At 39.7% G+C, this 25,420-nt stretch overlaps 1 protein-coding gene and 1 long non-coding RNA gene across 5 annotated transcripts in view; one reads left to right on the forward strand and one right to left on the reverse strand.

The window, feature by feature from the left end:
* Positions 1-5,000, reverse strand: part of LOC116096293 — a 29,969-nt gene extending 24,969 nt beyond the window's left edge. For both annotated transcript variants that reach the window (XR_004120940.1, XR_004120941.1), the window contains exon 1: positions 4,873-5,000. This is a non-coding gene — a long non-coding RNA (uncharacterized LOC116096293). The remainder of the gene's footprint in view (positions 1-4,872) is intronic.
* Positions 5,001-5,060: 60 nt separating this feature from the next.
* The window catches only part of Ube2u (ubiquitin conjugating enzyme E2 U), a 66,746-nt gene continuing 46,386 nt past the window's right edge, over positions 5,061-25,420 (forward strand). Inside the window, exons 1-5 of one of the 3 annotated variants that reach the window (XM_031377943.1) lie at positions 5,061-5,569; positions 7,557-7,638; positions 8,754-8,846; positions 11,790-11,887; positions 13,560-13,680. In XM_031377943.1, the coding sequence (XP_031233803.1) occupies positions 5,504-5,569; positions 7,557-7,638; positions 8,754-8,846; positions 11,790-11,887; positions 13,560-13,680 (460 nt within the window). In that variant the 5' untranslated portion in view covers positions 5,061-5,503. Of the gene's footprint in view, positions 5,570-7,556; positions 7,639-8,753; positions 8,847-10,576; positions 10,656-11,567; positions 11,679-11,789; positions 11,888-13,559; positions 13,681-25,420 lie in introns of those variants that run through there. The other 2 variants (XM_031377944.1, XM_031377945.1) reach the window with 2 other exon arrangements.

The raw sequence follows: 25,420 nt of genomic DNA on the forward strand, positions 1-25,420 counted from the left end.
TCTCTCTCTCTCTCTCTCTCTCTCTCCCCCTCCCTTCCTCTCTTTCTCTCTCTCTCTCTCTCTGCCTTTCTCTGTTCCTACTACTCGCTCAACTCACCTCCCCATGCCTCAAATAAACTCTATTCTATACTATTGTACTCTACCTTCATGTGGCTGGTCCTTCTGGGAAAGGGATGCCTTTAGCATGGGCCTGCAGAGGCACCCTCTTCCCCTGCACCATATCACACCTCCACCAAACATATCCCTGGCTTCTTTTTCTTTTTTTAATAAAACACAACACCTAGTTTCAAATCTTCAGATGTGAGTACATAGCATACAATAACTACAAAAACCAGGTAAGTAGGACTGTTGCCAGGATAGGGGGGGTTAGGGAATAATAGAAGGAGGGACAAGTGATCTAATCACAGAATGGGAAAACGGGGACTCCTTAGGAGAGTAAGGGAGACAAATACAGAGAAGATGGAAAGAGGATAAAGGGAAATAACAGGATACGCGTGATCTGATAGGGGAAATGGGGAGGGTGCTCCTTAGGGAACAGGGAGGGAATAAGTACAAGAGAATGGGGAGATGGATAAAATAATGACATGGATGTCTGAAAAAGCCACAAGGAATCATACTACTAACTATTCACTTTTAAAAATTCACAACATACATGACTTAGTCTTATAACTATATAGACAAAGTAGCTTTTCTCATTTAGTCTGGCAATGTTCCCTCTAAGAGTTAAAGATCACATAACAAAAACCCAGTCATGAGAAACCCTCCTTTGAGTTGTTAGCCAGGGCTGTCTTAGATACTCCCAAAACATACAGTCTATTGGTATTGGCCTTGGTTAGCTTCCAGAGTTGGAAGGTAAGTCTCTGTTATTGAAGACACTGTGCACTTCAGAAATAGAATTTAGAGACCCCTCAGCTGGAACTAAACTGGATATCCCTTCCCTGAGGACTAGCTTTCATGGTACCAGAAAGCACCATGAAAGCTTCCAAAGGAGAGATGTGATCAGTAGTCCTACCTAGCTATGATGCCTACAAACCACATCAACAACCAGCATGGTACCATAATCCTACAGGGGCAACAGTGGTGTAAATAGTTTGGCAGTAACCAAAAGCTCTCTAATTGGACTTAGGACCCATTCCACAAAAGAGATATCATTTCAGGCATTGGAACTAGCTAACTACTCAATGCTAGCGAAGCCTCAGCTATTGGAGAATCATTAGCCTACAGCCACTAATTTACTAAACCAGTGTGATACTTAATACCTACTTATAAATGTCCCTGTACTTAAAGAAAGGTATAGTCTTCACTCCTCATCAAGGAAATTTCTCTTTGCAACAGATGGAAACCATTACAGAAAACCACAACCAAAATGAAGAACTGGTGAGCTCACGTCCAGTGAATACTGCTATAAAACACTCCCATACCTAAGGCTTGGGGAACTTCAGTCATGAAGCTTTCTGGGAGATTGTGTCTCTTGGTAACATCAGAAACTATACTGATTAAGTGCCACCAATATGACCGTCAAAGTTTAAGCTGAACAAGGTTATTATCAATGAACAGGCCAAACTGGATAGAGACAGCAGGAACATCTAACACCAGAGATCAGCAGATGGCAAAAGGCAAACACAAGAATACTACCAACAGGTACCAAGACTACTTGGCTTCATCAGAACCTAGTACTCCCACCACAGCAAGTCCTGGATATCCCAAAACACCAGAAAAAGCAAGATTTGGATCTAAAATCATATCTCACAATGGTGCTAGAGGAATTTAAGAAGGACACGAATAACTCCCTTAAAGAAATACAGGAGAAAACAGGTAAAGAGGTACAAGCCCTTAAAGAGGAAAGAAAAAAATCCCATAAAGAGTTACAGGAGATCACGAGTAAACAAGTAGAAGCCCTTAAAGAGGGAACACAAAAATCCCTTAAGGAATTACAGGAAAACACAAACAAACAGGTGAAGGAATTGAGCAAAACCATCCAGGACCTAAAAATGGAAGTAGAAATAATTAAGAAATCACAAAGAGAGACAACTCTGGAGTTAGAAATCTTAGAAAAGAAGTTAGGAAACATAGGTGCAAGCATCACCAACAGAATACAAGAGATAGAAGAGAGAATCTCAGGGGCAGAAGACACCATAGAAAACATTGATATAACAGTCAAAGAAAAGGCAAAAAGCAAAACATCCAGGCAATCCAGGATGCAATGAGAAGACCAAACCTAAGGATAATAGGTATAGAACAGAGTGAAGACTCCCAAAGTAATGGGCCAGTAAATATCTTCAACAAAATTATAGAAGAAAACTTCCCTAACCTAAAGAAAGAGATGCCCATGAACATACAAGAAGCCTACAGAACTCCAAATAAACTGGACCAGAAAAGAAATACCTCCCATCAATAATAATCAAAACACCAAATGCACTACACAAAGAAAGAATTTTAAAAGCAGTAAGGGAAAAAGGTCAAGTAACATACAAAGGCAGGCCTATCAGAATTACACCAGACTTCTCACCAGAGACTATGAAAGCTAGAAGATCCTGGGCAGATGTCACACAGACCCTGAGAGAACACAAATGCCAGCCCAGGACACTATACCCAGAAAACTCTCAATTACCATTGATGGAGAAAACAAGATATTCCATGACAAAACAAAATTTACACAATTTCTTCCCACAAATCCAGCCATACAAAGGATAATAGATGGAAAACATCAATATAAGGAGCAAAACTACACCCTAGAAGAAGCAAGAAAGTAATCTTTCAACAAATCTACACAAACCTAATTCCACCTCTTACAACAAAACAACAGGAAGTGACAATTACTTTTTCTTAATATCTTAATATGAAAATTAATATTACCAACATATCCTAATGGATTGAAATCCAAAAATGTGAGGAATTAGAAATTTGTTGATTGTCATCCAATGGTCTCTCTAATTTGGTAATTGGAGAAATAGGTCCAATACTGTACAATCTATATATACTTTCAGCTTGTTTGTTCGTGACAGTGACTGGCTGTGTACAACATAAGGGTCTTGAAATCTTGCTTCTCCTATCTCAGCCTCTCTATCAGTAGTATTGTTTATTTCATATTTTTACACTATACTATGGTTTTCAGAACAGCTTTTATATTTCAAAGGTATTTCTATACCCAAAAGAAACACAGACAATTAACTAGGGAGGTGGCTTGTAAGAGAACAACAAAAAGTGAGACTGAATTTTTTGCTTGACTTTGTAACTCTTGTATCAAGTTTGAAGAAGAGGACTTTTTAAGTTACTCTTTCTCTGAGATGAATGCTTTTCCAAATTATCACAGCTAATGAACCAAATTCTTACCTCACCTAATGTCTGTACCACCTTCCAAGTAGAACCATTGTTCATTGAAACAGTTGGTGAATGACTTTATGGATAGACCATCTTAATACATACACCATTTCTTAAATGAATGTAACCTGTTCTCTGTGGGTTGAGAATAAAGTCACTCACTCAAGTCAAGTAGCTTTGACCATAGCAGGAAGTCTGTATCAAAAATCGTGCCTACAATTCATTTCTGGTGCAGCAGAACTGTCAACTCTCAGCTTAGCTACAATAGAGGTAAAATCCTTTGGTGATGTGAGGGTCATTGGAGTACAGCCTTATTACAATGAAATCCAGTATCTAAAAACAGTAATAGCCAAGATTTCAAACTCTACTAAATACAAAACAAATAAACAAAAAGACTTTATATATTTATGTTCATTTAAGAAAATACTAGTAGTGATGTATTATTTTGAAATATACAGTTAATATGTTTGGAGTTATTTAAAATTTTTATTGAGAAAAATGTATTTTCACTATTGTTGTAGATGAGTATCTACATAAGACTGTTAAATTGATTGTTTTACATCAAACAACTTTTATAATACTTATTTTTATTGTTATAATATTTTATAAATATTAAGGAATATGACAAAAAAGATATTGTAGTATTGAAGGGGGGGTCTCTTGGGAGGAGTTGGGGTACAAAAGGGAAACAATAATGTGATTTAATTCTATTTACTTAAAATATGTTTTTAAATGTTAACAAATTCAGATAAATTGAAATCGTTTAACTTTTCTCATCATAATGCAATAAAAGTTAAAAAAAAAAAACAACAACAACAACAACAAAAAAAAAAAAAAAAAAAAAAAAAAAAAAAAAAAAAAAAAAAAAAAAAGAAGCCTTCACAATTAAAGCACATCTCCCGGAAGCCAGCAGCTAAGTGAGTTATAAAGCTTCAAGGGGCACTGGGTGGCCAGTTAGTAGACCATTGTTCAGATTTAGCAGCACCTTCAACAAAAATGTAAGAATTGATCATCAGGAAATAGGAATGAAATCTAGGTAGAGGGAATAGCTGGAGTCAGGCAGGCTGGTACACGCAGGAATACAGCATGGCAGTTTAGTAACTGGGGCACCTCAAGTGTGAAGCAGGATGGGATAAATGCTAGTTTAGAAGTTAGTCGACTTTTAAAATGCTGAAGATGAAGACAAAATGCTCTTCAGAGGTAGCTGGGACCCGTTGGGTACTTAAAGCAGGAACTACATGCTCCCATACTAGTTTAGATCTATGGCAGGTGATCTTATGAGAGAGGATGGTTTATGTCTAGACAAGTGACAAGGCTCTTAATTTGAGTAAAGTTTGGTGAGTACGAGTAAACTCTGAACAGCAAGAGAGCCGTGCAGGCTTTCAGCTATCCAGACCGGAAAGGGGGTGAATAAATTGGGGTAGAAGCCTAGTTGGGAAGCAGGAATGGTTTTAGCTTTAGAAATTGGAATTCCAACTTCAGAAATTTGGAAGGTTTTTGCAAAGGGCAGCTGGGTGATGGGCTTTGGGTACCAATCATATATTTTTATACCTGACAGTCAAAGAGAAAGGTTCATGGTGGACAGGCGCTAATGAGAAGCTTCTGTCCAAGTCCTGGGGCCCAGGGAAGACCCTCCACATCTGCGGTGTCCGAGTGCACTGAGGGTTGGATGGCATCATCCTGAATGCTGACGTCATTGGCCTGCCCCACTGAAACTGTCCGTTGATTGGCCAAGAGGATTTACAGTCAGGTAGCTGATTAGATGACAACCTCGCACTGCCTCCAGAGGACTGTTGCTTGGCAACCGATTCGCTTTGTCCAGCTGAGCTGACACAGCCTTTACTTGTCAGGTAGTAAAAGAAGTTGGCAGTGCTGCTTTGGGGTTTGCCTTTTCTTCTTGGCCTGCCAACAACACCGGCATCTCTCAATTGGTTCCCAAGTTTGTCTTGGGGTGGAAGCTGAGACAACACAGATAGGAAAAACCCTAGTCTTCCTTGGAGAAGTTCCCGTCTGGCGGAGTCAGAGGTAGAAAAGAAAGTCAATGTTAAATCCTAAACTTAGCAGACATTTGACTGGGGAGTGAGTAACTGTAAACCAGGGGTCAGAGGGTGACCAGAGACCTCAGTCAGGAGCTCTGCCCTGAGTAAACCTGACAAGTTCCAGGACAGGTAGCAATCTCACTATGTACTCCAAAGCTTACATCTTGCTGAAAAGAGACTTCAAGGAGTTACAACAAGACAAAAAAAAGGTAAGTACAGTGGCATGAAGAGATCTGTTTCATCCAGTGATGGTGTTTAAGAAGCAGGTTCGTCTGTGTTTATTCTGTAAACCATGATTTAATTACACCAACTTTTCAACCACAGTATTTTTTGGTTCCTACTGTTTCAAAATAATGATGTGACAATTTTAAGTACATTGTGCAGGGCAATTTCTAGTGAGCTGAAGCCCTGAGTATCAGAGTATGCCCAGCATTGGCTGGCAGCATCAGGTTGTACTTATTAATACTGTAAACTAAGTCGTGTCTTATTTTCTGACAAGCAAACTTAATGCTTAGAAAGATTCAGTATAGATGTGTCCCCAGGATCAGGATCCTCCTCCTCCTTCTCCTCCTTCTCCTCCTTCTCCTCCTCCTCCCTTTCTTTCTTTGTTTTGTTTGGTTTGTTTTGGTTTTTCTTAACAGGGTTTCTCTGTATAACTGCCCTGGCTGTCCTGGAACTCTCTTTGTAGATCAGGCTGGCTTGAACTCAGAGATCATCCTGCCTCCTGACACTACCACCTGGCATCACTTTCTGCTCCTTTGTTTTTAACTTTTGTGTTCGACTGTATACTTTCCAGTACTTTCTTTCTTATGTCTTTGCCTTCTAATTTTAATGCAGAAGGAAAAAACTACCCTCAGTTTCAATGTCACCTGTGAAGATATTGGCATTCATTTGTGCCATGGACTAATATATGGAAAATGAAATATAGAGAAAGAAGGAGGAGAAAGGGAAGTACCAACAAGCAAACTTAGAAACAAAGCCGTCCATAAAGTCTGTGCAGAGACGCTAACAATAGCTCTGTTGGTGGTAGTTTATAATACATGTTCTATTTTACTCCTACTATAAGCACATTAAAAAAGAAAAAAAGCCTTCCTCAGAGATGCTTACGATTAGCTATATAAACATTACAGATGCAGGACCTTGTGTCAGATAACACTTCTGTTCAATCTAGACATTATTGTTCCCTGGCATAATAAAATTCAGTGATGGGTTATATCAATACGGATAATACATGCAGATAAGTACAATGCTCACCTGGACGGTCACCGAGCATACGTATTCACCATGCTGGCTCAGAAAGAATTTGCTGAGCTTAAGTACACTCAGCATAGCTGTTAAGGTTTTCTATGAAATTCATTCTTGTCTCTTCATAGAGACAATACTTGAGTACAGGGAAAGATTGTTTTATATACAAGAGTAATCTTGAAATTTTAATTTTATTAAATAAGTTTTATAAAGTTTAATATGAAAATGAATTTTTTAAAAAAAAAATCACACATCAAAAGTAACCAGACTGAAAGTAAATCCATTCCAATGAACTTCCACACAGTTAGAATGGTGTTTGGGACAGACCCTATAGATCTTCACATTGAATTTTACACTTTCACTATTAGACATATTTTTATGCACTTATCCATAGCCAAAACCAAACAATATCCATGTCAGAGTTAGAACTAGAAAAACAATTTGTTTTATATTCCCTTTCATAACACAACAAAAAAAATCTAACATAAACATAAACATAGGTAATTGAGTTGAGTTTGGAATTTTTAAGTGAAAATGTTCTTACATCATGCCTTCCATGTGACATCCAAATCATCTTCAGAAACCTTCAGGAAACACACATTTTTTTTTTTGAATTTCCAACTATTCCCTTCTTTTCTAATTGGGATCATAAATGGCTATACCCTACACACATACTGCACAGACACATAACTGAGCCTTTCTTCCTGTCCCACCAGTGATTTCTATTCTTAGGAATTTGCTTTTAATTCACTATATTATTTCATGTGTTTCCTGACAGCTACCTTAACTTAAGGCATGCAACACCTCCCTGATTTAAGAAATGAACTATTAAGAAAATAGTCAAATTTGAAATTCAATGTAATCTAGTATCTTATTTTCAAAATTGTGATAGATATTTCAGCTTTTATTTATTTATTTATTTATTTATTTATTTATTTATTTATATGGCAGGATATTGTTGCTTATCCTGTAAGTGATGATATGATGAGTTGGAAAGCTGAGATTGAAGGTCTACAGAATTCAGTTTGTGAAGGTTTGTATTTTTAAAATCAATCTGTCTTACAGAGAGCATAAGAGAGAGGGAGGGAGAGGAGAAAAGAGAGGAAGAAGGGGAGGAGAGCGGGGAGAAAGAAAGAGACAGAGATAGAATCAGAGAGACAGAGAGTAGAGATCAAATCCAGGGCCTCACTCCAATCCCTAATGTTAGTGAATTAAGCAAACACAATAAATACATTTATTAAGAATGCCTGCCAACAATCTTCAGATCAGAGAACGCCCATCAAAATTCCTGTTACTTCAGCTTTCCACAGGTATTTCTTGGTTTTCCCATTATGATTTCCCCCTAAACTCCCAGAAGTTAAATCCTCAAGGAAGTGGCTCACTATGAACTTTAATAGTCATGAGTTATTTCAGCTATTTATTTAAAAGAGATCCTTTGAGTGGCGTGGGTGAGACAACCATATAAAACCCCAATGACAATACTATAGATGTTGCTATGGATTTCGGAGAGAATGCCAAAGACGAGAGAAGGATCAGCAACCACACGTGCTGAAGTGGGGAAGGCTTTCTAAGGAAGCAACTTTTAAGCTGACATGTAAGCGTTGGCCAAGATCAAAAGGAGAACAGCATCCATCCATCCTACAGGCAGATTCTGGGAAGGGTGAGGTCAGTCACTGTGGGAGGAGGCAGTGTGAAGGAGGCAGAGGTACTGAATGGACAGAGCTGTGGGGAGACTGAAACTTAGTCCACTTGGAGGGTAAAGGGTCTAGTCCGGGACACAGACTGGTCTATGCATTGTGTAGGAATTTAAGAAAATCCACAGGGAAATCTGGTGAGATGGCTCAGCAAAAGCACTTGCTGCCAAGCCTGATGGTATGAGGTCCATCCCTGGACCCACGTGGTAGGAAGCGAGAACTCTGACAAGTTAGTTACACACACACACACACACACACACACACACACACACACACACACGTGCATGCACACGCATGCATGCACATATGCCATAGAGAGAAATAAACATAAATAATGTAAAAATAAATTTAAAGAAGAAAATGACATTTAAGGAGAAAATAAGAAAATTATGAATAGGTTTAATCATAGAAAGACCTCCAGTGTTCAATAGCATCGTTCATTTCTATATTACAGGAGTTATTTTCCACCTGACATTAGATTTTTCACAAGAGTACAACTTGGTTCCTCCAGTTGTGAAATTTGTAACAATTCCTTTTCATCCAAATGGTAAGGCGTAATGGTGAGATCCTTCCTATTTTGACTTTTTTGGCTTTGTCTATGCAATCCTTTGTGTGTGTGTTTGTGTGTGTGTATATGTGTGTGTGTGTGTGTGCGTGTGTGTGTGTGTATATGTGTGTGTGTGTGCGTGTGTGTTTGTGTGTGTGTATATGTGTGTGTGTGTGTGTGTGTGTGTGTGTGTGTGTGTGTGTTTAATAGCCATGTTCTTTCCCTGTTAGAAACTTCTAATTAAATACTTGTTGGGGAAAACTTTAAAAGCCAGAAAAACTGGCAATCTCTTTGAATCCTAATAATTACTAAAACCATTTTCAATATTTTACTAAATCCATTCTCATTTTCCTACATAGTTGAGATATAATTTTGAATCTAGCTTTACTTAAAATGGCCTGGTCTTTTGCCTGCATTTACATTTTTTTGTTTTCAATTATTTGTGTATGTGAAGGGGGTGGTGTGCACACAAGTGTGATGCCTGTGGAGACCAGAAGAGGGGTTTGGGTCCCCTGGATCTAGAGTTCCGTGTAGTTATGAGCAACTCTGTGTGAGTGCTGGAACCAGACTCAGTAATGCTCTTAACTGAGGAGCCCATCTCTCGGGCCTCTTTCCTGCATTTGTTTGCATTCTGTAAAAGATCATTTTAAATACTGAATAAGACACATAACCATGTATCATTTACTATTATATTTGAATGTAACTTTTCACTTTATAAAAACGATACACCAGTCAATTCAACCTTTGAGAGCAAAAATGTGTTAGCTTGTTGTGCTAGATTGTTTATACATGAAACAATTTCCTGAAGCATTGTATTGTTTTTAATTGAATTCTAAGGAAGGCGACAATGTAATGTAGCTCTTTGTGGGTTTGTATGGAAGTTGTTCCATGAAACTACTGAAAACCGTGACATTTAAATTACATAAACTTGTTTTTTAAACCTCTTTAGCTACACACATTATAAACAAACTAAAAAAAAAAAAAACAAAAACAAAAACACTGCATTCTGCAAACTTGGACAACATTTATGGTACACAGGATATACTATCTATACCACATTAAGAAAACTCTTGTGAAGTAGCAGAAAATGGCATGAAATCTACTGACAAACACCAGATAGAGGAAACACAACAAAACAATCACATTATAAAAAAAGTAGATGCAAATAAAACCCCAAATATTGTGATTTATCACTTCTGTTTACAAAATGTTAAAAGACATTAAAATTCAATTTTAGTAGGCTTGGGCAGACATTATTCCTTGACATAATGGTGATCTGTTAGGGAAGTGATTTGAAAATTTCTAGTCAACTATAACATACATATATCCCTATGGGCTAAAACTCCAGGTTTAAAGATTATTTATAGTCTATATGTAGTAGCACAACAGTATGTTATATTGAAGGATGCTTGCTCCTAATACACTTAACCCATACCCTGCTGCACCCTCTCCTATACACTTCAAATCATCTCTGAATTACTTAACAATGAAAATGCTTTGTGTATGGTTAACATTCCTTATTGTTTCAAAAATAACCACAAGAAAAAGGTTGTACAAGTCAGTATGAATGGTTTTCTTTAATATTTTTGATCTTCTACTGAATCCATGGATTCCACACCTATGTATACAAGGAACACACTATAATCACACTGTCTGTTAACATAGGAATTTTTTTATATAGAAAAATATTAAGTGAAACTTACTTCATACTATATCTTTCCCCTGCATAGAAAGATGAAGACCCATGAAATATGGTCCTCCTTGGTCACTGTGGTATCCCTAGAATCATCATTGCTTGGCACATAGTAGGTACTTATATCTCTTTTAAATAAACATATCTGGAGGCCCCGCATTGGTTACCAGCCTGAAAATCACCAAAACCCACATGGTGGGAAGTAAAATCCAACTCCACAAGTTAGTTATCCTCTGACCTCCAACCATGCACTGCACACACATACACAAACCAATAAATGAATGTAAGTAAACTTTAATAAATAAATACATCTGGAAATATGTTGTAAATTTATTTTAGGTGAAAAAAACCACCTTGAAAACAAAACATAAAAATATCATTTTATGTGATAAGCACATGAGCACTGATTAGTATTTATACAGACAGAAGTCTATAGATCAACGTGACTGGAGTGGAATTATTAGGCAGTAAAACATTCATTTTTCACTTTATATTGTCTTGTATACTTTTTTCTCCCAAGTATTATTTTTGTAATGAAAATGTAGTTTTGAAGATGGCTCGTGCAAGCAGCAAGACCTGACTTTGGCTCCTGAGCACCCATGAAAAGCTCTAGCCATAGTAACACAGGCTTATAACACCCAGCACTGTGGGGGGCTCCCGGCAAGAGGACTGCTGAGGCACAGCGGACCACCAGGCTCAACCAGAGACCCTTCCTCAGAGAAGTAAGATGAAGACAGATAGGACAGGATACCTGACCTCCTCCTCTGGTTTCTGGGTATTCACAGGCATGCACATCCATATGCACACACACATGTACATTTGAATCACACACATACACACAAGCCTCAAAAAAAAAAAACCCTAAATTTGAAATTTATAGTAAGCAATTACTGCACAGGAGCCTATAAGTTAAACAGAAAAGCTGGTAGATCCTGAATATCCATCCAGTGTTTATTGTTGTAAGAATTAGGAGAAGAGTAGAAACACTATTTTTCTTTTTTTTTTTTTAAACGAATGGTGTTCAACAGGTTATCCGCTCCTGCCGGTGTAGGGTAGGCACACGCTGAGCCAGTCAGTGTAGCGCATGTGCAGCTCCGGACATCTAAGAGCATCACAGACCTGTTATTGCTCGATCTCAGGTGATGAACGCCACTTGTCCCTCTAAGAAGTTGGGCACTATTTTTCTTGATGTGTCATTATGATGCTTTATAAGTTCCAATTGATAACATTAATGCATTATTTTAATACAGTACACCCATATACCGGTAAACCCAACATAGACTTTTTGAACAAGCCTGACAAATGGAACACAAGTTATTCTGTACACAGCATCTTACTTGATCTACAGGTAAGAATACTGTTGTTGTAATGGTGTATGTTCATGTGTATATGGTATGTGTGTGTGATTCTCTTTAATATAGGTGGGAGGCTCACTATGTAGTCCCAGGCTGGCTTTGAACTCATGATTCTGCTGCCTCCCCATCCTGGGGGCTGGAATTACAGACATGCACCTGCATGCCTAACTTACTGCTTTACCGTATTTAATTCTCCCACTTACTCATCACATAAGGGTTACCATGTACAGAGCATATTTAAATGCTCAAAAAGCAGGAGCAAGCTGTGTCAATCAAAATTTCTTCATCAGGAACTAGAGAATGGATCTTTAGCTGCAGACTTATTTTGAAATTGATAGTTAAAGCCCTTCCCAATCAAAAGATACACATTTTATGGAAAAAAAAGGGGGGGGGAGAAGCATCAAGATGTTTTCAATTGTGGAGATACAGTAAAGCTTTATTTCAGCCTCTAACACTGAGCCCGACTCCTCGTGAATATTTCATAATACTCTGTCCTCCCTGCCTCATAGATGAGCCACTGGCTACACCTTAGCATATTCGGCTTTCTTCTGTGTTCCAGACAGTGCTAGCTGCTCTCTCTTGTAAACTCATATCAAAGCTGAGGAATAATGAAACCAAATGTACTCTCTCCTTAGGTCATTGTCTGGTTCCCAAATGTCATAATCACCATGAGATCCACATCCTTAAAAAGCATATACCTCCATCTTAGGTTAGCCCCTCGCATATCAGTTAATGAGAAAATATGAAATAACATTTGCCAGGCGTGCCTCAATGACTAAGATTCTCCCTGCAGACATTCTCCCTGTAGGGGCAGAGGGTGGCACACAGCTAACAATCTGAACAGTAATGTGATCCTGAATCCTACAGCTACAAGGAACTAAATTCAGCCAACCTCATGCTTGGAAGAACATGGATGGTGCTTCATCCAGAGTCTTCTCCCAAGAGCTCAGCCTGCTGATGCTCGGCTTCTGACCTTGTTAAATCTGGAAACTAGACCTGCATCCTGGATTTCCACCTAACTATACAGAGATTATAATGTTGTATCTTCTAAGATGTTAGTTTGTGGTAGTGACAACAATCATAGAAAATTACTACTGATAATAAATTAATCAGTTAATGACCTAGAAGGAGTATAGGCATGTGTGTAAGCTCCCGTACATGTGTGTTTAGCCATGATCTAATGTGGACTCCTGTTACTATGTAATGGGAGTTTTTTCCAATGCTTTACATAAAAATCCACTTTAAATTTACATGATAGGAATGAATGTTATAGTAAAAAAAAAATTGCTTTGATGCCAGCGTTTCATGAATACATAGCATAAAACCAAGGTAGAGTGGTTTCCCTGAGGGTATTCGTTGTTTCTTTTGTTTATTTGTTGGGTGTTTGTTTGTTTTTTCAAGATAGGGTTTCTCTGTGTAACGCTGGCTGTCCTAGAAGTCACTCTGGAGGCTGGCCTGGAACTTGGAGATCCACCTGCCTCTGCCTCCCAAGGTCTGGGAACAAAGGCGTGTGCCGCCACCACCCAGCCGTTCTGTATGTTTACATCATCACTATACCCATCTCCAGGGCTGCACATAGTAGGCACTTGCTATGTTTGTTGGGTTTATATGCATTGGTTTCCAAGAAATTTTTCTTTTAAACCTGTTTTCTGTGTTTTCTTTTAGTTGTTGCTTTCTTACCCCACCCTAGAAAATCCAGTGAACTTGGAAGCTGCCCAACTGTTGACTAAAGATGAGCCTATGTATAAAATAGTAATACGGGAACTTCTCCTGCCATCATCACCAAGTAAGAACTGCTTCCATACTTTTCCTTAGCAATTAACATCTACACATGAAATATTTAAAGTCCAAGAAATGATTGAGCAAATAGGTGACATGTAACAGATATTTTAATATTTCCTGAATCCATTTTCAGTAATGAAATGACATTAAATTGTCAAACCAATCAGTGTGATCCCTTTAATTTTTTTTTAATTTTATTTAATTTTAGTGTGTGGTTTGCATGAGTGGGCAGGCTCAGTGCATGTGTAGAGATGAGAGGAATACTTGAAGGAGTCAGCTCTCCTTCCATTGTAATTCAGCTCATGTCATCAGGCTATCGTTTTGTTTTGATTGTGTGTGTGTGTGTGTGTAGGTGTGTGTGTGTGTGTGTGTGTGTGTGTGTGTGTGTGTAAGCATGTGAATGTAGATACCAAATGTTGACGTCATGTGTGATTCTCAGTTACTCTCCATCTTTTGTATCAAAAGACTTCAGCTATGGAGCCATCTTGCCTGCTTAGTGTGTTCCTTTTCACAAGATCGCCAACAATCTTAAACCCAGTGTATTTACATGCTAGGGTCATGTAAGTGGTAGAGACAGATGCTGTCAATTAAACTTCATCTACCCATTATCCTACAGCATCTAACTTTAAGTCTCACATCTGTAATGAATGCTTCCCAGACTCTACTTGTAGTATCCCAGATGTTGCTGACCTTGGCCTCCTTTCCTCTTGTTTAACAAAATATTCAGCATTCTCTTCCTGGGCATTTCGTTCCCAGATAGTCTTCCCAATAGTCCTATGGGAAGGACACTGGAAGCCATCCAGTCTTCTACTTATTGATATCCTTGGGTCCCTGCCAGCATCCTCCACTCTTTGTGCCGGCTCCTTCCACCTTTATTTGCCTGGGTTGTGTCTCCAGCCAGCAGAGCCCAGAGGGCTTTCCCACAGGCAAGCAGCGAGACATAATTCTTTCTTACCTCTCCTGCCCCTCCCAACCTTGCAAACTAGTACAATTGCCTCTCCAACCAGCAGACTTTGATCACTTTGAAAACTTCTCTCATATTTTTATCTGCTCCACCCTCACGTTCCTTCTAAGACTTCACACTTCCCAGTCCATTCAGAAGGCTTTTAAAAAGCTTGTACCATCATGGCCAAGTTCAAATTAAGTAGTATTAATTAGTCTTCTCCAATATCTGCACAGATGTGCATTTTTTTTTTCTCCTCAGAGCACTTCCAGCTTTGGCTGGCTCATTTGAAGTTGATTCATGCACACAGGAATAGCATGGCTTCACTCTTGGCAGCGGTATTCCCTTTGGACCTAGAAATACTCTGCACCATTCTCATACATTCTCTAGAATAGCACCAGCTCTCAGTAAATATCTAGAAGATGAATGAAGAGTATATAGCACTTAACCTTTACGGAAACCTAGTACACCCTCATTACAAAGAGATACTCTCTATGGTGAAGTTATATCCATGTGCTAGTGAATGGGTTTAAAGAATTCCCTACAATAAATGACTCTATACAATAGATTCCAAGTTTGCTCTGCTGTGGGATAAACTTGAAATCAAAGCTAAATATAAATGGCATATACCATTCCAGTACTTGGGAAGCAAAGACCATAAGATACTAAGTTCAAGCCTAGTCTTAGATATGCAGCAAGATCTTGACTCAAATAAAAGCAAAAAAAAACCAAGAACATTGGCTGTCTTACTTTCTCTATTTCTGTGATAAAATAATCTCACAAATGCAACTTAAGAAAGAAAGAGCTTATTCTGGATTATAGTCGGAGGTTACAGTCCACTGTGGTGAGGAAGTCATAGGGCCAGAAGCACCAGGTACCTGCTCACATTGTTTGTACAGTCAAGAAGCAGAGAGCAATGAATGCTGGTGCTCAGCCAGCTTTCTCCTTTGTATGCAGTCTAGGACCCACCGCCAGAGAATGGTACCACCCACAGTGGATGATTTTGTCCATATCAATTACCCTAATCAAGAGAATATCAAACAGGCTTGCCCATAGGTCCATCTAGGTGATTCTAGATCTCAATTTGACAATAGAGATCAACCATTGCACTCTGCCTCTTGTTAATATAACACCAATCACAATGCTTTAAACCAGTACCTTCCACCTCTTGACCCAACCTCTCTTGTTCATCTCATAAAGCAAAATATTATCCAAGTTCAAAAGTCCCCATAGTCACAAACAATTCCACTGATCTAAAAGTCCAAAGTTCTCACTTCATCGAAGATTCAAGAAAAACACTCAGCTGTTAACGCCTATAAAATAAAAACAAGTTTGATAGTTCTAATATGAAATGGTGCAGAATAAGCATTCGTATTCCAAAAGAGAAGAATAGGGACATAACAAGGAATGATCAAATCAAAGCAATATATAAATCCAGTAGAACAAACACCAAATTCTGCACCTCTGTGTCTAGTATCTGGAGTTTGTGATTGTATCACCTGGGCTTCAGAAGACACATCTAGGCTTTATGTACCCCCAAACTCCTCTCATCCTGATGGCTGTAGCATATATGGAATCTTTCATATCAGCTCCATTCTATACCTGTAGCTTGCTTTTGTAGGAATCCCATGGTCCTAACATCCCCATCATCCTGACATCACCCTTCTAACTTAGGCTCCACCTTTAATCTCCACTTCAGGGCATGTTTGCATGTTGCAGGGTCTCCAACCCTGCCTCTCTTGCTTTATACACTGTCTGAAAACTATGGATCAGGACTTTGTGACTCCCTCGATCTTGCATCTCTCATGCTAGCATCATATAGAGAAGGGAACCCCTTTGGTTTAGGCCTTCTTCCTTCAAATGAATTTGGTTCCTCACAAGGCCCAGACTGGATGAGTGAGGTTTTACCCTTGGGACATCTCTCCCACTGTCCCAGTGATATACAAGTTGTTTCCAGTGGTGCCCATCTCTAAACAATGACAATTGTTCTCTCAGCACCAGGCTAAATGCTCTCCTGTCTTGAAATTTCCCATCAAACAAATTAGTCCATTAACTTTAAATTCAACTTCACTCAAGTTCTCAGGACACAGCAGAATGAATCCAGATTCTAGGCCAAAGTATCAGAGGAATGGCCTATTCCTGTTCCCAGTGGAGTCCTTGCTCCTTTCTTATACCTCATGGACTAGGCCTACACTGTCCATGTGTCTCTGGTCATTCTTGTCTTTCAAGTTCCCATCAGAATAGCTCGTTTAAACTCTGCTTCCAGCATCAACGAGCTTTTCTGGCCCAAAGCTCCAAACTGTCACGTTTCTCCCTTAAATTAGTTCCAAAGACCTAAGAACAATATGGTCAGGATTTTCACAGCAAAAGCCCTACTTATGAGCACCAACTTTATGCATTATTTATTTATTTATTTATTTAGGTTTTTTTGAGACAGGGTTTCTCTGTGTAGCCTTGACTGTCCTAGAACTCACTCTGTAGACCAGGCTGGCATCGAACTCAGAAATCTGCCTGCCTCTGCCTCCCAAGTGCTGGGATTAAAGGCGTGTGCCACCACTGCCCAGTCCTATGTATTATTTATTTTTCCTGTTGCTGTAACAAAGTACTCTGACAAAAGCAACTTAAGAAAGGGTTGTCTTTGACTCACAGTTGAGGTTATCACCAGCCACAGCCAAGGGGCAGAGAGCAGTGAATTCTGGTGCTCAGCTCACTTTCTCAGTTTATGCTACAGGACAAAAGCCCCAGCAACAGTGCTAACCACAGTGAGTGAGTCTCTCTCCATCCCGGTTAACCTGAGGCCCATATCCTGGGTGATTCTACATCTCATCAAACTGACAACTGAGACTGCTGATCACCCTAACCCTGAAGCCAGTCTCCTTTTGTTCTTCATGGGTAGACAGCATCCTTACAGTTGTCCAGCTACCAACACAGCATTCAGAAAAGCCAGTCAAATCACCCAACATCCTGCAAACAAGCAATGCACCAAATAGGTTTTCGTTAGTTGTCACTATTCTATATACACGTTAGTGAAATGTGAAAGAATCAAAGCCAGTAGGTCCGCATCAGCTGACTTGCTATCTTGGCTGTTCTGGGAGTAAAGTCTAGGACCACATAAAAGGAATGAATGGCTTTCTGAGGTTGGTAGGGGAAGAGTGTGCTGACTTGGAGGCCTCTGCTGCCTCTATACACCAGAAGGAGGAAGTGGCAGGAAGTTTGCTCAGCTCTATATTAGACAGAAGTACGTCTATGTGATCTTGTGTGAAAACTACATCCAGCGCAAACTGCTTGTTAACATTTACAAAATGGCCCTGTAAAGAATGTAAAAAAAAAATCGTTACTTTTATATTACACATTTAAAATATTACTAGAGAGATCCAGGAAAGTCATAGGGAGAATTATTGTCATATTTTAGACAATACAAATCTGGGTCAATACATGAGAAACATGAGGCAGCTCATTTCACCGTCTCTGGAGGCATTGCCTTGAGCTTAGAACTATGTCCTCAGCGTCCAGTATAGTAGCTGAATGAGTGAATGAAAAGACAAACATTCCCACAAACTTAGATCCAGATCTTACTTCATCATTTACTTAGTGTTTGCAAGGAGTTTAATCATCTTGTCTTCATCACCTCATCCTTGGGGAGGAATCCAAGGATGGAGGGACTAGTTGAAGCCCACACCACACCCGAGAATCCACACAGGCCTGCTTCCAAGTTTAATGGAGTGAATGTAATCACTTGCTTGGGGTCAACTCATCATAAAAAATGTACATGTGTAAAATGGAAGGCCAAGGTGATCGCCAAATTCAATTCAATAAAGGGTTCCTGGGGGAGTGGGGGGAAACTATTTATTTAATATAAACCGACAGTAGGACATGTGCTTCTACCAAAAGTGTGTTCAGAGCTTTACCCTCTCCTAGTAGAGGGACCTCTTTTGAAATACCTGTGTGCTCCATGTGGACCATTACATTTCCTATCGCTAAAACCCTGCTTACCTAATGCAAGCTCAAAGGCAGACATTTGAAGAAACATCCTGCAAAAGAAAGACTTCTTCTGTGTGGCTCCAGAAAACGGTGGTCCTGATGCTCAGTCAATCAACCTGCCCTAGGCCCAGAGACAGAAGCCACTCAAGCCCAATATTTACAGGCTCAGCCCTACCTTGTACCAGAATATATCTTGACTATATTGGAGGTGTTTTTCTCAACCATCAGTGTCTGGAATTAGTTAATCCTAAACCCCAGCCTGGCCTGTGATGTGTAGATATGCAAATGTTGCTCATTCCCCAGACTCTCCTAAAATAACTTCAGTGTTTGTCCAGCCTATACAGTGACCCAAGCTCTGAGCTCAAGCTTGTTTGCTAGTGACACCATGACTTTTTCATGCCCTAATAAGTTCCAGTCCTTGTAATCTATCTCTCTTATCTAAAGTGCTAACATACCCCCAGGCTGCCTGGTATCATCCTGAAAAATTTGTGCCTAGTGACCCCCTTTAACTTGCAGTGAGCTAGTTTGGACAGTGAATTATCTATCGGTAGCTGATCATCCCTAGAAGTAAACGCTGCTGAAGTTGCATCCTTAACGGCATACAGCATCCCACATGTCCTAAATAGCCAAGAATTAGGAGCAGCTCTCTAACTCAAGTTGCTTAAAAGGATGGATGAGATCAGTTGGCCAGGTATTAAACTCCCCCATCAAAATCATGTTCTTTTATAACCACCAGTGTTGATTTAGTAGCATTAAATGGTCATTTTCAATTGTTAGCAAAGCCTTGTTTCCTGGTTAAGGCAGATACTGGACAAGAAGCCATTCAAACCTTCCAAATTACACTTGTTAGTTATGAACTTTGAAGAAAGGAAGGTCTGAAAGGAGCCAATGTGTAGCAGCGGTTAGCCTTTCAGACTGATCCCTGCTGCCTCCTAGCTTGTCATGATGGGATTTCATATTGGCTCTGTGAACTTTGCTGTTTCTCAAGCCGTCCTTGTGAAGTTTGGTCTCTGAGTGCTCAGATGATCAAAAGGATGTTCATCTTCAGAATACCATGCTTGCTTTGACATTTTAAACATAAGGTTTATATCATTTTTAAAACTCCTTGATCAAAGGAAAAGCTTGAGTATAAAAAAAAATAGAAAAACTGAGTAAATAGTAACTAACTCTGATACAGTGATTATTTCTGTAGCTTTTGATAAAGGAAGATCATTGTAAATTTCAGATGCTACTCGGAGCAAACTATTACATAATAAGCTGGTGGATGAGTCAATAAACAAGCATATATAACTGGCAGATGAATTAACATCTGAATAAAGGGAATCACAAAAGTCCGAGAATTATAATCCTTTTTATATAGTATACTTTTTCAACCTTGTGTGCTGGCTCATCTTATGTCAACTTGACACACAAGCTAGAGTCATCTGAAAGGAGGGAACCTCAACTGAGATGTCTCCATAAGATTTGGCTGTAGAGCATTTTCTTAATTAGTGATCCTTGGGCAGAGCCCAGCCCATTGTTGGTGTTTCCACCCCCATGGCCAGTGGTCCTTGGTTCTGTAAGAAAGCAGGCTGAGCAAGCCAGCAAGCAGCACCCCCCTCCATGGCCTCTGCATCAGCTCCTGCCTCCAGGATCCTGCTGTTTGAGTTCCTGACCTGGCTTCTTTCAGTAATAGACAACAATGTGGAAGTGTAAACTCAATAAACTCTTTCCTCCCACTCTTTCCTCCTTAATCATAGAAACTCTAAGACAACTTGGTTTTGAAATTAATCCCTACTGGATGTAGTTTTTCACACAAATCCACATATAAGTACCCTGTCTAAAATAGAGTGAGTAGGCTCCCTGCCACCCCCTCCTCCTGGTATATATTCAAATACATTCTGTTCAGTTTACAGTTAGGAAAATGCAGTAAGCATTTGATTCTTCAGTCCAAGCTTCACTGATTTTTGAAAATTGTTATAACATAGAGTAACTTTAAAGAAAATTTTCTCTGCACAGAAATCTGACGAAGTCTCATAGAATTATGGGTCTTCATTTTATTTTATATATTTTTGTATTTTATATATGAAGAGGCATGGAGCAGTCGGGGGGGGGGGGATAGTTGTAGAAATTCTCTTTTCTACAACTTCCCTGGAAACTGTACTTTCTAGACACCAAGAGAAAAAGAAATGTAGTCCAGTGGCACTGTTCAGTTGTCACAGAACAGAAGCTTCGGAAGCATCCCTGAGACCCAGATACAGCAGCGACCGCACACACATCCTGTCACAGAGGGGAGGGGAGGAGGGACTGCAGCAGGCCTTGGTGTGCATCTTCTCCCTGAGGCCACGCACTTGCACAGCTTCTTTGCTTCTTTTTGTGTTTGAGCATCTCATGTAGGCCAGGAATTTTTCAACAAAGCGTCTAAGCTGTTAGTTTTAACTGAAATGTTGGGTTTACGCTTTCATCAAAGAAACATATTTCCAGCTTTGAAAGACAAAAAGTAGAACTCCGTTTTGAGTAGAGTCGTTCAGGGCCTTCCAAGCCTGTAGCAGTCATCCGTGAGTGCTGCCCCCTGGAGGCAGCAACACTCAGTGAGCTTAGCTTGCTGCTTGGCTCTTCCCTCCCTCCTTCCTTCCTTCCCTCCCTGCCTCCCTCCTTCCCTCCCTCCTTGCCTCCTTCCCTCCCTGACTGCCCCTTCCTCTTTCTTCTCCATTAATTTATTTATTTTACATCCTGATCATTGCCCCCTCCAAGTACCCTCCTCCCAGAGGCCCTTGCCCCATCCCCCATCCCCTTCTCCTCTGAGAGGTGGGGGGGGGGGGGCGCCTCCTATCATGGTGCATCAAGTCTCTTCAGGGTTAGGCACATCCTCTCTTACTGAGGTCCAGTCCAGTTGGGAAATGGATTTCACGCAGGCAGCAGCTTTAGGGACAGCACCCCCCTCCAGTTGTTGAGGAACCAACATGGAGACTGAGCTGCACATCCGCTACACTGGGGGGGGGGGGCTAGGTCCAGCCCATGTATGCTCTTTGGTTGTTGGCTCAGTCTCTGAAAGCCCTCAACAGTCCAGGTTAGTTGACTCTGTTGGTCTTCATATAGAGTTCCTATCCTCTTCAGGTCCTTCAAATTTTCCAGAGTGGCTGAACAAGTTTGCACTCCCACCAGCAACAAAGGCATGTTCCCCCTTTCTCTGCATCCTTGCCAGAATGTGCTGTTGTTGCTTGAGTTTGGCCATTCTGATGGGTCTAAGATGGTATCTCAGGGTTGTCTGATTTGCATTTCCCTGATGACTAAGGACTTTAAACATTTCTTTAAGTGCTTCTCAGCCACTCCAGATTCCTCTGTTAAGAACTCTGTTTAGCTCTGTACCCCATTTTTAATTGAGTTATCTGGCATATAACTTCTTGAGTTCTTTCATATCTTTTGTATATTAGCCCTCTATCAGACACAGGGTTAGTGAAGATCTGTTCCCAATATGTAGGTTGCTGATTTGTCCCAATGACACTGTCCTTTTCCTTACAGAAAATTTTCAGTTTCAAGAGGTCAATTGTTGATCTTAGACCTGAGCCATTGGTGTTATGTTCAGGAAATTGTCTTCTGTACAATGGATGGGGGATGGGGCAAGGGCCTCTGGGAGGAGGATACTGGAAGGGGCAATGATCAGGATGTAAAATAAATAAATGAGTTCGAGGCTATTTCCCACTTTCCATTTTATTAGATTAAGTGTAGCTGGTTTTATGTTGAAGTCTTTGATCCACTTGGACTTGAGTTTTGTATAGGGTGGTAAATATGGATCTATTTGCATTTTTCTACATGCAGAGATCCAATGAGACCAGCACCATTTGTTGAAGATACTTTCTTTTTTCCATTGTATGGTTTTGGCTTCTTTGTCAAAAATCAAGTGCCCATAGATGTGTAGGTTTATTCTGGGTCTTCAGTTTGATTCCATTGATCAACCTATCTGTTTCTATACCAATACCATACAGTTTTTATCACTATTGTTCTGTAGTATAGCTTGAGATCAGGGATAGTGATTCCTCAAGAAGTTCTTTTATTGTTCAAGATCGCTTAAGCTATCCTGAATTTTTGTTTTACCATATGAAGTTGAGAATTGCTTTTTCAAGGTCTGTAAAAAAAATGTGTTGGAATTTTAATGGGAATTTCATTGAACCTGTAGATTGCTTTTGGTAAGGTAGCCATTTTCACTATGTTAACTCTACCTATATCCATGAGCATGGAAGATCTTTCCATCTTCTGATATCCTTATCAATTTCTTTCTTCAGGGACTTGAAGTTCTTGTCATACAGGTCTTTCACTTGCTTGATTAGAGTGACACCAAAATATTTCATATGATTTGTGGCTATTGTAAAGGGTGTTGTTTCCCTAATTTCTTTCTCAGCCTGTTTATAGTCTATATAATGAAAGGCCACTGGTTTATTTCAGTTAATTTTGTATTCAGTTACTTTACTGAAGGCATTTATCAGCGTAGGAGTTCTCTGGTAGAATTTTAGGGTCTCTTATATACACTATCATATCATCTGTAAATAGCGATACTTGGACTTCTTCCTTTCACGTTTGTATCCCTGTGATCTCCTTTAGTTGTCTAATGCTCTGGCTAGAACTTCAGGTACCATATTGAATAGATAAGGAGAGAGAGGGTAGCCTTGTCTTGATAGATGGCCGCATTCCTGATCAGCCTTTCAGCTAGTTATTTCTGAGAATTATAGTTTCAGTTGTTTATAGATTTTATCTTATGAAACACAAAAGATTTGCCTCATATTAATTTTCACATCTAAACTTCTCCTGCCTCATAATTTTGGTTATAATAATATGATCTTGTGAATATCCCCCACAGTTCAAACATGGTAGTTATCTTTCTTTTCTTGACTCAAATGTCATGATCTAATTTTCTTTTTCTTTTTTTTATTTATGTATTTATTTATTTATTTACTTACTTTACATCCTTATCACAGCCCCTACCTTTCCTACCACACCTGATACACATAGTTCCTCCCACCTTCCACCTTCCCCTTTCCCTTCTGAGAAGGGGAGGTCTCCCTAGGTACCAAGGCACACTGGCACCTCAAGTCACTGCAGGACTAGGCACATCCTGTCCCACTAAGACCAGACAACACAGTCCACTTAGAGGCATGGGATCCACAGATGGCAACAGAGTCAGACACAGCTCCCACTCCAGTAGTTGGGGGACTCACATGAAGACCAAGCTACATATGTGTAGGGGGCCTACGTCCAGCCCACGCTTGCTCATTGGTTAGTAGTTCAGTCAGTGGGAGTTCATAGTGGTTCAGGATAGTTGACTCTGTTGGTCTTCTTGTGGAGTCCCTATCCCATTCTGGTCTCTCAATTCTTCTCCCCAACTCTTCCACAATGGCCAACCAATGACTGGCCCAACTTGAGACTCATTCCTTGGGCATGCTCACTATTAATCCCTGACACTATTAATGATACTCTGTTATGCTTGTAGACAGAAGCCTAACATATCTGATCTACGTGTCTTTACCTTGCGTCCATAAACCTATCCTGTTCTCCCACTAAACTTCCTGGTCAAACAGACTCTGGATAAGATATTTAATAATAATCCTTTCTTATTTTTGTTTTTGTTGATTTCTTAAGTTAGTGTGCAAAATAACATGTTGGTTTCATCGAGGTGTCCTCAAACACATGCGCCGTTAGTCAGTTTTCAGTTGTTCTTCTCTCTCTATGTTCCCCCACTTCCTTCCATGTGAATTTTAGAATAGAGTTTTCTAGTTCTGTGAAGAATGTCATTGGAATTTTGGCAGGAATTGCCATAAGTATGTAGATGATTTTCAGTGACATAGGATTTTTCCCATTATTTAAGCCCACCCATGATGGCAGGAGATCTTTCTAGTTTCCTTCAGCTTTTTTTTTCCTTCAGTGTCTTAAATTTTTTATTGTGGAAAACTTTTATCTCTTTGGTTAGGATTTTTCCGAGGTAATATTTTTTTAACCAATCATAAATGTTTTTTTTTTTCAGATTTCTTTCTCAGCAAATTCACCATTAGTATATACAAAGGTTACAATTGTATTTGCATATGAACTTGCCCTCATATGTAGGTCCGTGTGTTTGGATTCTTGGTCCCCAGATGGTGACACTTACTAAAAAGGTTATAAGACATTTCGGAAGCTAGATCCTCACTGGAGGAAGTACCCCACCGCGGTGAGGCTTGAGGTTATATGACCTGGCCCCACTTCCTATTCTCTTCTTTCTGAGTATGGATGCAAAATAATAAGCTAGCTTCCTGCCCCTTGCCTGGCATCCCCTGCCTATTGCCATGTCTTTCCCACCGTACTGAGACTTTGTTGTTCTGGAACAGTAAGCCAAAACAAGCCCTTTTGCCCTTTAAACTATTGCTCCCCACCAGGGTGTTTAGTCACAGCAACAGAATACTAATATAACAATCCAGTTATTGATTTTCCAGGTGCTTTTGCATGCTGTTGCTTTGTTTAAAGTCTTTCTGGTGGCATATTTAAGGTCTTCAGCAAAGATTCAAGTTGTCTGGAAATGGGGATGATGTGACTGCTTCCAATTATATTTGCATTCCTCTTCTTTCTTTATAATTTTTTTTTCATTTTATGTGTACTGGTGTTTTACCTGCATGGATGTCTGTGCACAGTGTGCCTGCAGTGTGCCTAAGGAGTTCAGAAGAGAGCTCCTGGACCAGAGTTAAAAGTGGTCCTGATCACCATGTGGGTGCTGGGAACTGAACCCGAGTCTTCTAGTAGAGCAGCCAGTGTTCTTCAGCCTCCTTTTATTTTATTTTTTTTATTTTTACACTTTTTTTTTATTTTATGAGATTTT

This window comes from Mastomys coucha, unplaced genomic scaffold (genome assembly GCF_008632895.1).
Source record: "Mastomys coucha isolate ucsf_1 unplaced genomic scaffold, UCSF_Mcou_1 pScaffold18, whole genome shotgun sequence".
Classification (NCBI taxonomy): Eukaryota; Metazoa; Chordata; class Mammalia; order Rodentia; family Muridae; genus Mastomys; species Mastomys coucha.